We start from the raw sequence: 16,415 nt of genomic DNA on the forward strand, positions 1-16,415 counted from the left end.
AAGAAATTTTATATCTTACCACCCCATCCTTGACATTTTAAGAGTTGTTGAAAATAAAATTGACACATAAATAGTTAGGTGTCAATTTATTAATTGAATTTAGACACTTTTCAAATGGTGATCTAGACTAGACATTGCAGATTACTTTATATGGAACATTTCACATAATTCTGATAATATTTAATGAATGTGAAAATTGAGGCTGTGACTGAGATAAAGTTCTGCTTTGACATCACATAGCTAGTACGTGGTGAAGTCAGAGCTGAAGCCTGGCCCTGTGTGTATGCAAAGCCCACACTCGTCCAGTGTGCAATACCATCTCCTCCCCAACCCCATGTAGCTTTTACCAGTAAACTGAAGAAAAATTTTCTTCTTTCCTCAAGGCTGTTCATCTTTGAGATTACAATATTGATTATTTCTCTTTGGATTCTCATCTTCTAGGAAATATTAATGATAAATTTAATAAGGTACTATTTTTGAACTTACTATGTGCCAGTGTCACACTAAGAAAACTTTATATACAATATCCTCATAGTCCTATAAGGAGAGATATCATATTGACCCTATTTTTCTTTCAAGAAAACTGGGTCATAGGGTATTTGACTCACTTAAGGAATACAGCTAGTGATTGGAAGAGTTGGGGCTTCCATGCCAAACTGGTAGACACCAGTGCCTGTTCTCTCAATTTCTTCCTCCTCGTGTCAAAATAAGTGACCTAGTCCTACTGACAGTAGTGGGATAAAGGGATAATGGCTAAAAGTATGCCACCAATTTTAGAGGTATTTTGGGATTCCAGTTTATATTCCTTCTCTTAAAGCATGACTTCCTGTGATTTGGGTAAGCTCAGGGCAGGTACCTTGTAGAAGTGAGTTTGAAGATAGATTTAGAAGAAGGAAAAGGCAGTTCATAAGGAAATGAAAGGTCATCTCTGTAGGAATGGTGAGGACAAAGACTAAGAAATGGCTAGATGAAGAAGAAAATTCAACAAATTCATGTCACTGAAGCAAAGGAAATAATTAAGAATTGTTACAAGCAAGTGTTCCAAAGCCAAATAGAAATAATGTTAAATCATAAAAGACTAAAGGTAAAAATGCGTTAATAAAGAATGTGACCTAACTACCATGGCAGAAATAATAGTTTTCTTATTTAGAAGGGTAAGAATACTGAAGTAGGAATCTGAAAATGGACTTTGCTCGGTTTTCTCACCTGTAAACATAGTACTGTAAAAGTTCCAGAGTTGTGTGCAAAGATGAAGAGGTTACAGAGATGTCAATCAAGTTTTAAAAATGAGCTACTGTTATTGTTATCAATCTATAGAAAACACAATTCCTATATGCAAAATGGTTGATAGTTTGACCAAAGCATTTTATCTCAGAAATAATGAAAATTCTGCTTTGTTACAAGTCTTCACATAGTCAAACTTAGACTTCTGTCTAATTTAGTCATTTGAAACATAGCTATAAATTGAGATATAAATTAAAATGCCCTTTAAAGAAACAAATAACTATCACTAAGTCCATCAGCTTTTCTGTGCAGGATCAATGGTACTACTCCAAGGCATTACTTTTTAATATTAAAAAACAAAACAAAAGGTGACACAAAAAATCATAACAAAACAACCAATAGAAAATTATAAGCAGATCATTATGCTGCTTTATGTTTTTTGTTTTTTTTTTTTTTTTTGGTTCTTTAGAAAAGTATCTGAGACCTTTCTTGCAATGAATGTTATCAGGTGCTTTCTATTTCTAGTTACTATGTTAGGAACTTAAATACACAGTGAACTAAAAAACTAAGAACTTGCTAGCAGAGGAAATAGCAGTGGAAGAGGGACCATCTTATTTTAAATTGGAAGCCTTCAGTACCAAAAAGAGTTTGGTGTATTTGGTGTAGTTTTCATAAGAAAGCAAAGACATAGTTAATGTATTTTAGTTATATTTCTACTGCAAATGGTCAGAATTCTATGGATCTAATACCTGAAAAATTCTCTCATTTAGAACACCTCACTCCTAGCATTCCAAATAAATAAAACATTACTCTGTCATACTTGAGAAATAAGATATTATAAAAATATACATGATAATCATAATTCCCACAGTATATTTCTCAAGAAATTTGATAACCCACAAAAGAATCAGTCTATTCAGATCCTATAAATCCAATCCTACAGTAACAGACCCTATAAGTTAATTTCTAAGACTTTTAAATAATAGAATAGAAGCTCTTCAATCATCTGTACAATTTGATTAGGTTGCATATCTATCGACAGGTAATAGAAATGCCATTATGATACATATCGTATCTACTGATCTGATTTGACTGATAGCAGAGGATCTGATTTGACATTACTCCTCATTATGACTATGAATATGTAGATAAACTGATAGTTTTCAGAGAAGAAAGGCAAGAATGGATCAAAGTCATTCATTTACACAAACAAACCAGAAATGGAAAATTTAAACTTTGGGCAGTAGGAAGGTGCAAAGGCAGAGTTGTGATCTAATTTATTTTATGTAATAGCATATTCATTCTTATTCTTTAGTCTGTAGAATTGGGCACATGGTACTGTAAAACAGAATATAGGAGTGCTTTACGAGCTCACAGAAATTTTGCCTCCTACAATCACTTAATGATTGCCTCAGGCACCCCTGAGCTATTGAAAAAAAATTGAGGGTGAAAATTAGTGAAATGTGCGTTTGATGGCTGTTCAGTCTCAGTATCTACCTGTGGTATCTACCATATCTAAAGAAACCATTATAGAAATTGCTCTTACTATTGCTGTAGTAATAAGTGCTTTCCCTGCTTCTAATGTTGTCCCTTCCCCATCTGTTCCCCACACTGCCGCCAGAGTGATCTTTCTCAAGCATGAGTGTGATCACAACATTCCCCTGCTTAAAACCTTACATTGGCTCCCTATTTCCCTCGGGATAAGGGCCTTAAAAATAGCTTCAAGTTCTGGCTCCTGCCTCCATCTCCAGTCTCATTTTTCTTCAATAATCTCCCCTCCACCAACTGCTCACTGCTGCCCTACAACATATATACTCCAGTCTCCAATCATGGCAGAACTGTTGCAGTTTTCCAAAGGCACCTAGCTATCTCTCCTCTCTGGGTCTTTGCACATGCTGTCCACTTCACTTGTCACAATTTTTTTTTTTCACATTCTTTGTTTGGCAGATTACTTCTCATAGTTTAATCCTTGAAATGTTTATGCTCCCTGAATTCCTCCCTCACTGTTCTTAGCTACTCCTTTAATCCTTTGCTGCCTACCTGTGTGACTGCAGGAATTTGGCCATTTTTTAATATTTATCATACTCTTATAGCTGTCCTTTTTAAAAAAACTTGTTCATTGTATTCACCTGATCATAAACCTTTTGGGGGCATGCTCTGTGTCTTGCATTTACATAGACCCCTTTACTTTTGTGTTTGGCACAAAGTAGTTGCTTAAGTATTTGTTGAATGAATGAGCATCACACTGTTAGATTAAACAGACCCCTCGTATGATGCTGTGCCATGGAATGGAAAGAACACTGGACTGAGAGTGAGAAGACAGGTTCCGGTTCCAGCTCTGACACTGGGTAGCTGTGTGACTTTGAGCAAATCTCTTAATTCCCTGAGCTTAAAATGTTTTCTCTGTTAAACAGGGATATCTGCTCCATCTTCCTGCCTCCAAGAATTGTTAGGAAGAAAAGAGGTCAATGCATTTGAATGCCTTGTAAAACAGAAATCACAGACATGTGAGGAAGAGGCAATAATATGAGACTGTGGTTTTGTTTTAAGCAAGAACCAGGGATGTAACTCAGTGGTAGAGTGCTTGCCTAGCCCTGGGTTCAATTTCTAGTACCACAAAAAAATAAAAAATAAAAAAAGTTGTAAATAAATGTATGTTGAACAAGAATAATGGAAGTGGGCAAAATCTAATCAAGTGTCTCTTCCTTTGCCTTGAAGGTAAGTGTTCCAGTTATTTTAGAGATACATAAGAACTTTTGAAGGGAAAATTATTTTTACAGATGTTTCTGTTAAATGTTTCTTTTCCTTTTTATGTATTCATTTGAAAGCAATTGACCTCTTTTCAGTTTCTGTTTTCTTTCCTAGAAGTGACTCATGTTCTGATTTGATAACTTATGTTACCACATTGCATTTAAAGTTCTGACATACTTTGCATTGAAGGAAATAGAAGTAATTTGCTCTAGGAAATATGAATGATGCTATTACATTTTGCCTACTTGAGGAGGTAGGGATTACAAAACTCAAATCCTCTGTAGTTTCATTCATTGTATATAGTTTTGACCATACAACTGTATATCAGACTCTTGGGATACATTAGTAAGCAGAAGAAAGGTCCCAGTTCTCCATGTGTTTACATTCCATATAGATGCCCATATTTTTCCTAGGAGTCTATGACCAGCTTGAGGCAGATGTGTTTGTGGTAGCTTTCATGTTTTTATAAAGGTTAATATCTTTGAGAAGGATACAGCTAGTTGATGGTGCCTTTGTAGAAAGAAGTGATCTATTAGCATACAGGACAAATGGGAAAGGAAAATATAAGAACTAGCTTGGGATTTCACTGGATACTGTGAGTATTAGATGATACACATATGGATAATTGAAATAAGAGTTTTATTATATTTTTTACATTCTTTTATTTCTCTGCATCTCTGATAAGTTAGAGATCGAAGCACAGTAATTCATTCTGGGCTTTAGAATCAGATAGCCCTGGATTTCAGCTACACCCTACAATAACTTGGGAATTCAACACAAATTTTATAGTTTCTCTAGGCATGTGTAAAGTGAAAATAGTAAGGGAATCTACCTTGTAGAGTTTGTGGAAGGATTAAATAAAAGAATACATGAGAAGAACTTAGTTTATGGTAAACCTTAATTAATAGTAGTTTACTAAAATGATTAATTCTGTAAGAGGATTTTTTTTTTCCTTGTTTGAATGAAGAAGCCCAGTATTAAAGGTATAAAGTTACTTGTCTGTGGTCACATAGATAATAAGGATGTAGTTTCCTTGCTCGAACCCTCTAGCTCTATGAGCCTTTTACAGTTCTTCACTGTCTCTCAGTAATAATTTTTCTCGAACACAAACAGAACCAACTGTAAATCTTATATGTACTTTTTTAAAAAGAATGAAGAAAAACAAAACTGTACGCAAATATTTAATTTAGATTACTAGATTTAATTACTAGTAGATTTTCTTCCATAGACTAGCAATTTTAAAAATACTTTCTGTATATTCTGAATTTGAACAAATGAGTAAATATGTTGAAGATAATAGGAGCCAAATTTTTTACTATTGAGGAAGAGGAAAATCACAACTATGGAAATAAGGGAGACTAGGTTCTATCTCTGATGTATTATAGTTGGAAATATCAGTATGAATGTGTATATATATTCATATAAATACACATGTACAAATATATATACTTATATTCATGCCCATACACTTATATGTATATTCATAGCCTAATTTTGTCTACTACTAAGGTGACCTAGAAGCATCATAGTAGCAATGAGCACCACCTGGTGATGGATCTTGGTTTCTAAATACCATTCTCCATGAAAATGTACAAAAAGAGCTTCTTGGACAAGCTGCATCTTGGAATCAGGGACGGTACACAATAAGCCTACAAACCATCTTGTGAGGATGGAAATCTACAAAGTGCACAAAAAAATTGAGATGTATCACATCAGGACCAGCTTGAAGGGTACCCCACTGATCAAATCAGGATAAGTTGAACTTAAATAATGATCATAATGAATTTTATAACCCACTAAATAAAAGAAGAATTCATAACTCCATGCCAATATCAGTAAATTAATAAATTAAAGGAAAGCTTTTCCTTACAGGGCAATGTTAACTAATATAAATAGAAAACAAGAGTAGAAAAACTACTACTCTTGGATGTAAAACTACTAAGTGAGAGTTTATTGAGGAATAAGATATTTCTATAGTTTCAGCATCCTCCAACTAAGTACTTATTAATTACAAAAGGGAAAGCAGTAACTCTACAGTGGAGAAGTCTGGGAAAGTTCAACTAACCAGTGGTGTATTGGGACTGGCTTCTTCTAGCTCACAAGAGCTGATTGTGAGGATGTCTTCCCAATTTGATGTTCACTTTGGTAGTTTGAAACAGGCTGTGGTGGGAAATCTCTATGCTGAAACCTGATGAATATGACAAATGAGGGATTTCTCTGCCCACTCCTGAGACTAGTTATTAAATACTTTTCAGCATATTGATGGTGTAAAACAAGTGATCAAAGCTAACCAGTGTTGGGAAAAGTGAACAGCTGGGAGATCCTCCCTGTTGTTTCTCTCTATTCCTTCAAGTATAATTTTTAGTTCATGAGCATGTTATAAATCTTCTCCAAATGTTTTTGGTAATTTTGTTTTGTTATGTTTTTTAAAGTGTGTGGTGCTGGTAATCAAACATAGGGCCTCACATGCATTAGACAAGCACTGTACCACTGAGCTACACCCCCATTCCCCTCTCACAAGTTTTGTCATGCAGATAGGCTACTGTCACAAAGTACCCAGTATTGTTCTTTAAAAAGGAAATGCCTTGTAGCCCAAAGTGTTGTATGTCTGATACTAGGACTTCAGACTTCAGTAAAAAGGTGAATAGAGACAGCAGATGGGAGGGGTGTCCTAGTCACTGCCACTGTAAGGTCTTGGTTCTCAGACTTGATGCTGTCATTGTTCCTGACCTGGGCTTATTATTTAATTTTTTTTTTTTTTTTTTTTTTTTTTTTTTTTTTTTGCAGTGCTGGGGATCGAACCCAGGGCCTTGTGCTTGTGAGACGAGCACTCTACCAACTGAGCTATCTCCTCAGCCCTTATTATTGAATTTTGAGATCATCAGAAAATCTTGGTCCTTCAGTCTTAACTGTTAAATTCAAACTGCATTTTTCACAATCTATCTAACAAGTCATGTTTGCTCTTTGATGTACATTTTTAAATGGAAAAATTTAAAACAATAAATTATGTGGAAATGGGATGGTAAATATTGTAGCTATTTTTAGAAAATACAGTTAGTCAAAACTATAAATAGAAAAAAAGACTAAGTAATTGTGCACTTAGTATATGTTTGAGGCCTGACCAGTGCTTGTTCATTCCTTTTAATTCTGAACTTTTGCCAATACAACATTGTCATGACTAGTACATGCATGTACTACTAGTACATCAAGGTAATATGAATAACTTGAATAAGAGAGGTGGATGTTTCTATGCTAGAACATTTATTCCTTTTTAAAATCAGCTTTGTGGAGGTAAATTTAAATACAATAGAAACCACAAATTTTAAGTGTGCAGTTAAATGTGTTTTGACAAGTGATATAGTCATGGAACCATCATAATCATGATGCAGAACATTTCTATTAATTCAAAAAGTCTCTGTGTGCCCCTCCCCTTCCTCCAGGACCTGGCAATACTGATCTTCTTTCTGTTACTCCAGTACTTTTCTAGAGTGTTATGCAAATGAAATCATAAAATACATCTTTGGAGCCTGACTCCTTTAAGCATACTGCTTTTGAGGCTCATTTCAGTGTTGTATGGAAGAGCAACTTGTTTCTTTTATTACTAGTATTCCTAGTATGCTCCTATAAGGCTGTACCATAGTCTATTTATCCATCTATCAAGGGATAGACATTTAGATTGTTTCTCGTTTTCAGACATTATGAATAAATCCTTTAGCCCATTGTAATAACTACCAAGAAAGTCGTCTTTACTGCCATTGCTTTTATTTTGATTGGTAAAATATGGCTAACCACAAGCTTGGTTAAACGAAGTCATCACAGTGCATGGTGGTACATACCTGTAATCCCAACTATTGAGGAGGCTGAGGCAGGACCATCCCAAATACAAGGCCAGCCTAGGCAATTTAGCAAGACTGTGGCTTAAAATCAAAAATAAAAAGGATTGAAGATGTCCCTCAGTAGTAGAGTACCCCTGGGTTCATTCCCTAGTACCACAAAATCATCAATGTTTTAAGTCAGAACTGAAAGAAAACAAGTTGGGGGTGACTGGATTAGCTGTCCTTCCCAAGGCTCCCATGCTCAGCTAAAATTGATCTCCCATTTTTCTATGATCTGATAGTTTTTTTTCCTCTTGTTCTACATTTCTTAGTGACTATTTCACCATCTGCTATTTAATATCGTGTGTGTGTGTGTGTGTGTGTGTGTGTGTGTCTTCATTTTGAACTCCCTATTAAAGACAAGAACTAGGTCTTGTGGTCTTATTTATCTTTATTTGACCCAATGTCCTTCAGAGTGTGTTTTACATAATAGTCATGATAACTATTTATTGGATTGATTTGAATACATCTTTAGTCCTTTCCTTGGATACTCAAGTGGTTTTTATTAATTCTTTCAGTTCATTATTGCATTATCTCTAAGGTGTTATAAAACAGGTTTCCCTGTTTCAATTCTACCTTTGCGTTCACTGTGTAACCCATCAGTGGATTTCAAATTCTTTGTGGCCCTCAGGGGTTTTACCCTGGGTCATTTATGATGGTGGTGGTTGTTTTTGAGCTACTGAGTGAGAGGATTTGATGAAACAAATTTGAAATTCCTTTCATCTCTAGTGTTCTGAAGTTTTATTTAAAGCTTACCAAGCAGAAAGAACCTGCAAGGTGAGAGGGCAACATAGGAGGGAAGGGGTAGAAGGAAGGAGGTAAAAAATTAAAAATATATCATGTTTGTATCTCATGAAAAATAACTGTGTAGTGTATCAACTAGTGTGAAAGTTGGGTAAGGATTCAAGAAACACAAGTTGTGGGGCTGGGACTGTTGCTCAGTGGTAGAGCACTTGCCTAGCACGTGTGAGGCACTGGGTTCGATTTTCAGCATCACATAAAACTAAATAAACAAAGACATGTGTCCGTCTACAACTAAAAAAAAAAAAAAGAAACACAAGGTGTAAAAACATTTGTTGGTAGAGGGGTCTTTTACATTGTTTTATTTTATAAAGAGAACTTACACTTATGACAATTCTTTTAATAATGCTCCTTTTCACTCTTAAATGTGTATTGATTTTGAACAGTACATTTTAAGGTCACCTAATTATTAGGGATTTAAGAGCCTCAGGTCTCCCTACCTATAGCCCCTGCTTTAGCTGGGATTTGACTTGGGCATGGCCAAGGGGGTACTTTTAAAAAAATTCTTTTTAAATTATAGATGAACACAATATCTTTATTTTGTTTTTTTATTTTAATGTGGTGCCAAGAATGGAACCCAGTGCCTCACACAAGCACTCTACCACTGAGCTACAACCCCAGCCCCAACAGGGTACTTTTAAAACTGATTCTTTTAGCAGGACCATCTCCATTTGGCAAAGCCATTCTCATCCGGTCACTCTTTTCTAACATCTCTGAAAAGTGCCTCCTCATCTGAGATTTAGACAGATTCTTCAGTTTCATTTAAAGATTGCATTCTTCCTTCTCTCCCCATGGCAAGGGTATAAAAACATCCAATTTTTAAACATTCACTGCCCACTTCCTATGTGCCAAGCACTAAGCTGGGCTCAGGGTACAGCATGACAAAAGGAGACAGACATATAAACCAGTAATTAAAGGGTGATGAGTGCCAGGATGTATACAACATATATTGAGGTCATGGACGGAAGAATGGTTTATTTAGGAGAAAGAGAGGGAAGAGGAGGGAAGAATTTTGAACTAGGCCCTAAAGGAATAGTAGGCATCATGCAGGGGGATTGAATGAGTGGGCGGGGGACATTCCAGGAAGAGGAGGAAACATGTGCAATAATCCATAGCCAGAAAATGCGTGGTGTGATGGAGAAGGCAGAAAGTAGCCTTGTCTGACTATCCATTTGTTGCAATATACTACTTTGGAACTGAGTGTGAGACAAGACCTTGGACCACATCCAGGGGGGTGTTGTTGTTAGAAGTACCAGACGGGACCTTATTTCACATTTAGCATGGACCCCTGATGATTCCATTTGAGTGAGGTGTGGGTGTATTTTCATTCTGGAATTTTACACTACAACATTACCACATGCATTGACCAATTTCAATACAGGCTTTCCTTATGTTACTTTATAATTAGAAGCCAGTGAATTGAAGTTCCACAGCGGTACATAGACTGGTAGTGATAGCTTTATGGAATTGTTTATTTTTAGTTTGGCAAAGGCTAGGCAGTAAATATCTCAATTAGTAAACTAAAGCAGCATGGATGAGAAATGCCCACAAGGAGATCAGGAGATAGAAATAACTAAGTCACTTAATTGAAGGAAACCCTCATAACACTCATATTTAGAGTTTGAAGAACCAATGTAGTATAATGCGTGTATATGTGTGTGTGTGGACACACATGCATGGTACATATATATGCACAGTGTCAGTCTCAGCAGTGTTGCAATAATGAGGTTCTTTGCACTGCTTAGGTTCTAATTGTTCAGGAAGTTTGTTTATGTAGGAGCCAATGAGATTGGATGTTGACCCAATAGGATAGGTCAATATCTTTTCACAGTGAGATGGGATATTGTTTTTGACTACAGAAACTTTTCATCCTGCAGTTTCATTGAGTACGACTCAAAAGAAATTTTATTATGAAGTACTGAGGAAAGTTATTCATTTTTATATTCATATTTATATTCACATTATACAGCCCAATGTGTGAAAATATTTAACGAAAACATACATGCGGTGCTACAGAATCATTTACTGGCCTCTAGTCTCCTGCATTATATTTGAGATTCCATTTTAAGTTTTGGAGGAAAACAAGAAGTGGCCAACAAATCTTAGTTTTAAGAATTTAGATTTTGATTGTCAAGCATGGTGGCACTTGCCTGTCATCCCAGCAATTTGGGCGGCTAAGGCAGGAGGATTACAAATTCAAGGCTAGCCTGGGCAATTTGGTGCAAGACACTGTCTCAAAATAAATAAAAAAGACTGGGGATGTGGCTTACTGGTAAAGCACCCCTGAGTTCAATCCCCCGTAATGCAATATTTAAAAGAAGGAATTTAAGTTTTGTTTAAACTAAAACTTAAGTCATTACTGTTGCTAGAATTCCAAGATCTTTAGGAAATACTGACCATTCAGAGGATTAAAAATTGACAGTGCAAAACAGTGAGATTGTTACAGAAAAAAAGAAAAAAGGTATGTGTACTTTAAAGTGACAGAATATCTTTATTCATTTGTCATGTGTCCTTTTGTGCACAAGAACTTATGGCATATATTCATATTGTATGATAGGTCCTTTGAATTGCCCCCCTTTTGGGGTCGGGGTTCTGTGGAAAGATCATTGTCCTCTTGTGCTTCACAATTTACTGCCTATGGGCTCTCTGTGGTCCATAGGGAAGTGATGGAAGTCCATTGATCTGCAGATTACATTTCTATGTCTCCTCTCTGTTTTGCAGACTGGAAAAAGATAGCATTCAGCAGAGCTTTAGCAACGAAGCAAAGGCCCAAGCCCTTCAGGCCCAGCAAAGAGAGCAGGAGCTGACACAGAAGATACAGCAAATGGAGGCCCAGCATGACAAAACTGGTAGGTGGTAGGGAAAGATTAGAGCCTGGGCACTCGCTCACAAGCCAGGCCCACGCCTTACTGTGAAATGACATCAGGAACACCTGTAACCTTTGGCTGGCCGAAGGGAGCAGATGCTAACTACACCGGAGATTCCGAATTACATATTAGTTAGCGTTTAAAAGAGAAAATGGAAAGTATTGCCCACTGTCTGTTGATTTCAGAGTGCTGCTCTCACATCTGTTGCACCATCTGGATTATGAGTTTATTTACCTGTGTTCAAGAAACGTAAAGCTGAGAGAGACCACAACAAAGTAGAAAAACAAAGGGCTTGTTTTTGGCTGGGTTTTCAGGCACACATGTTATATAAAGAAAATAGCATCAGAAGCTCTGCGGGAAATGCTCTGAGCTTACAGTTAGAGTCTCCTGAATAGCATTGAACAGTTCCCACAGTACACACATTATAGCTACTCTAAAAGCCTAATGAGTTTGCTTCAGCATCCAAACTGGAGAAAAGCTTTAGCCATTAATCGGTTCTTAATTCACTGTCGCAGCTGGATGTAATTCAGTGGCTCCAAATTGATATGTTCCTTTATTTAATCTTTGCAGCTTCGAACATTTTTAGCATTTGTATGATTTCCCCACCTCCCCCAATCCAATCTAGAGTGATGTTTAATCCTTTGCATTCTTCAAGTTCTCACAACTGCTGTTAAAATTCACTAATACAAGGCATTGACCACAGCTGGCAGCTTGGCTAAAAATTGCCATCTTTCATCACATTGGCACTATTCTGCAAACTGAGTTGGCCAGTAACTCTTTACCTTTAATTTGAAAGTAAAATGCACTTTGAAAATAGGCAGTTTGATTTGTTCAGTTGGAGCATTATGTAGTTCCTTTCACTTTTGAGTTGTGTGTTCACAGACAGTGTTAGTCAAAACAAGACAGTGTCAGTCATTATAATTCCACACCACATACTCCATGCTGATTGTACTATTAAAACAAAAGTTTAATTGATCCTGTCTCTTCCAAAAAATGTTGCTTAATTTTAGTGCCTTCATTTATTTTGCTTTCTATGCTATATGCTTTTTGCCAATCATTAGCTAAAATTAAAAAGGAATAAAAAGCCTATTAAAACTTACACTTAGAGGTAATTTTCATAGGGTAATATATATCGTATTTGATGACATGGTAGAAAATTCCTGTCTCAGGTGGAAAACCACTATCATGAAATTTATTAACTTCATTAACTTTATTAAGCTTATTAACTTATTAATTTTATTTACTTATAAAGAGGTGAATTTCATATTGACTCACAAAATTCCCTCCAGTACTTTCAGTAGAGATTTTCTTCTTACCACATTTGGCCAGAAGAAATGAAAATTCACCAGATTCAGTACATCTTGTTACTGAAAACACAGAGGAAATTATAGGATAACTTATTGTTGGCCCCCACTGCTAGCAGACTCCTAGTGATTAAAGAGTCTTGGGCAGAAACTGAGATAAATAAAGAGTTTTTAACTGTTAAAACCACCTTAAGAACACGCCCATTTATTTTGCACACTCAGTTTCTTTGACCAAATCTTCATTGGAGCACATACTGTTGAGAAGAAAATCAACATTCTAACGAAAATCACACAGTTTACCTTCATAATTAGAGAAGTATATCCAAGATTCAGGGGGGGAGGGTGGGAGTAGTAAACTATGTGCATAAATATGAAACATAAAGCACGAGTTTCAGTGTAAAAGAGAATTCCTCGATGATTTTAGTTTTGAATTATCTGGTTTCGAGAATTTTGACACTGTTTGTGGTAGCATTGTCAAAATAAAAATATAATATCTTGCATATTACAAAGATATAAGCATCTATGACTCCACTTGAGGTATTTGACAATTTATGAACATGCTAAAATGTTACCACTAAGCTGATATGATCAAAAATGTTACTGATGTATAATTTTATTATGAAAATAAATGTCTCACAAGATTCAGTGTCTTACCAGATGACAGGTCCTTTAATTTAGGACATTGAAAATATTCTAGTGACTTCTAGGAAATATGTAGTGAGCTAAAGCATTTTTACCACTCTACATATGGAAAGCCCTGCAGAGCTACAACCATAAACATCTTATGTTGGTGGGGATTTATTGTTATTTCTAGAAAATGAACAGTATTCATTGCTGACCTCCCAGAATACATTTTTGACAAAGTTAAAGGAAGAGTGCTGTACATTAGCCAAGAAACTGGAACAAATCTCTCAAAAAAGCAGGTAGGTAATGTTATACAGTATTTTCAGAGCACTGTTTGATTACTGTAATTTTTCCTATAAAATAGCATTTCTATTGTTATAATCTAATATTAAAATTAGTTATGTATTGATATATTTTCTGTGAAAATATTTTTGTATGTGTTTTCTTATTTGTTCATGTAAAACACTTTAATGTTTTTTCATTATTGTATATACATATTATTATTTGACTTTTTTAAGGTTTAGAATGAAAATTATGAAATTTCAGAAAACAAAGCTCAGGATAGTAATTATTCTAATAAAGAATGCAGATAAATCAAGCAGTTTAAAAATCTTATGTTGATATAACTAATGAATTTTAATCTATTACTGTGATTCTGCATGCATGCACAAAAACTATCTTTAGGTCAAATAATTAGGGAAATTGAAAAGACAAAAGTGCTTGATGTACATTCTTTAATCCTCACAACAGCTTGAGACAGGAATTATTATCTTCTTTTATGGATAAGGAAACCAAAACTGTTTAAATAACTGGTAAATGGGAGAGATAAAGTTCTAACCTAGGTCTTTCTGGTTCTAAAGTCTTTATTGCAATAATTACAATATTTGACATCTGCTACTTAAGACACCTCGGAACCAGTGGGTGTGGTGGTTCTCCCCTATAGTCATAGCTATTCCAGAGGCCAAGACACAGGAGGATTACTTTGAGACCAGCCTGGACAACATAGCAAGGCCCTGTTTCTTAGAAAAAAAGAGAAGAAAGAAAATTAGACCACAGTGGTGATGGGGAAGATTAGAAAGGAAGAGATGACCTTTAAATACCCTTGGAGAATTGCTACCTTCCCAGCCAAGTTTAACCTGTATTCAGTGCCTGTGGGCCCTATTTTTCCTCCTCTAGATTAATTTACTCTCTACAAGTCTAGTGAATTTAAACCTTGGCACTTTACTCCTCTTGCTTCTTCCAGCTCCTGACCTGAAGTGTGTTCCTCTGTATCTGACACATAGATGGCACCCAATACATATGAATGAATGAACAAATGAATGAATGAATTAAACAAATAGGTGTGTTGTTATCCCCCACACCCTGATATGATTTCTGATGTCAACCTATTCCTTTGTGGATGGCAAGCAGGGTGTAGGAAAGAACAATTTGGAATTCAGAAAGAACCAGGTTTGAGTCTTGGTTTGTCACTTAGCTGTGCAACCTTGGATATGTTGCCAAATCTCCCCAAAGCTCAGTTTCTCCATCTGTAAAAACATTTCCAAAAATCATGTTGCAGGATTGTTGTGGGAATTCAGACAATATATATAGAAAAGCAAACATACATGCATATATACATATACTGTCATCCCTCAGTATCCAAGGGGGATTGGTTCCAGGACCCCTGTGGATACCAAAATCTGCAGATGCTCAAGTCCCTTATATAAAAAGACATAGTATTTGCATACAACCCACATAGCATTCTCCCATGTACTTCATTCTTTTTTTTTTTTTTTTTTTTTTTTTTAATTTTTCAGTGTTGGGGATCAAACCCAGAGCCTCACACATGCAAGGCAAACACTCATCTCTGAGATATTATTGCAAGTATTATAAAGCTGATTCAAAGTATACAGGAGAGAGAGAGAGGGTGTGGCCCTCTCCAATATACTTTGAATTAGCTGTATAATATTTGCAATACATAATACATAATATATAAATGTAATGCTATGTAAATAATCATTACACTCTATTGTCTAGAAAATAATGACAAGAAAAATTGTGTCTTCAGTACAGACCCAACATTTTGACCTGTAGCTGGTAGAATTTGTGGATGTAGAACCCTCAGATAAGGAGGGCTTGGCACATGGCAATACACACTATCTGCTATTGTTGTCACTGGCGACATTGTTTTAAGGGTCTTGACTGGTAAATTCAGTAACATGTCACTAGCTCTTATCCTTGCCAGAGAAGATCTGAGTACCTTTTCTGACAGACATAATTTCAGAATCACAGTGAAACCCTTTTTAAGGGCCAAGCAGCATTAGTAAAAAGTGAATCTGATTGTGTGCAGGTCATGCTCTAGCATCTGGTTTGCTAAAATTGTTGAATTAAAATAGGCACCTATTTGTAACTTCACAAGTTAATTAAAAAATTAAGGTCTGGAAGTTAGGAAACACTTGATAAATTGCTATGTAGTCTTATTTAAATTTTTAACGGCGCCTAAAGTTACAAAAGGTACATTTTGTGTGTTTCACAAGAAAGTAGTGTGTAGGATAAATTGTGATTTGAGGTTTATTTGTTTGTTTGCTCTTAAGTTCTTATCAATCCAGTCTCATTTCTTCCTGGATTCCTACTATGACATTTTCAAGGATTCGTTCTTGCCAAATTTAACATTCCATTTTGGTGTTACCTTCTGCTTTAAAACCTTCTGCAGAACTTGAAGGCTCAGAGTATTTCTTTTTAAATAAAAATTATAAGTGTAGTAAGCACTGAAGAAGCCCTCAATGAATGTTTATACACCCTGTCCCAAACTTTTGGGATAAATAATTTTCACTGTACTTTGAGTTGAGGAAAAGCCTGGAATATCTGAAGTTTGGTCATTGTGGAGACTTAGTCTTCAAAATAAATATCCAGCCCCTGTGGTAATTTTGATCCCAGTTTTCCTCAGAGTACCACAGTAAACTTTTTTCTAAAAGTAGATATATTTATTT

At 35.7% G+C, this 16,415-nt stretch overlaps 1 protein-coding gene across 4 annotated transcripts in view; it reads left to right on the forward strand.

Annotated features, from left to right (window-relative positions):
- Window positions 1–16,415, forward strand: part of SDCCAG8 (SHH signaling and ciliogenesis regulator SDCCAG8) — a 249,952-nt gene that overhangs the window by 147,820 nt on the left and 85,717 nt on the right. For 3 of the 4 annotated variants that reach the window (XM_079106102.1, XM_079106103.1, XM_079106104.1), the window contains 2 exons: window positions 11,373–11,500; window positions 13,637–13,745. In XM_079106102.1, the coding sequence (XP_078962228.1) occupies window positions 11,373–11,500; window positions 13,637–13,745 (237 nt within the window). The remainder of the gene's footprint in view (window positions 1–11,372; window positions 11,501–13,636; window positions 13,746–16,415) is intronic. The other variant, XR_013758046.1, reaches the window with a different exon arrangement.

This window comes from Sciurus vulgaris (genome assembly GCF_902686455.1).
Source record: "Sciurus vulgaris genome assembly, chromosome: 12".
Taxonomy (NCBI): Eukaryota; Metazoa; Chordata; class Mammalia; order Rodentia; family Sciuridae; genus Sciurus; species Sciurus vulgaris.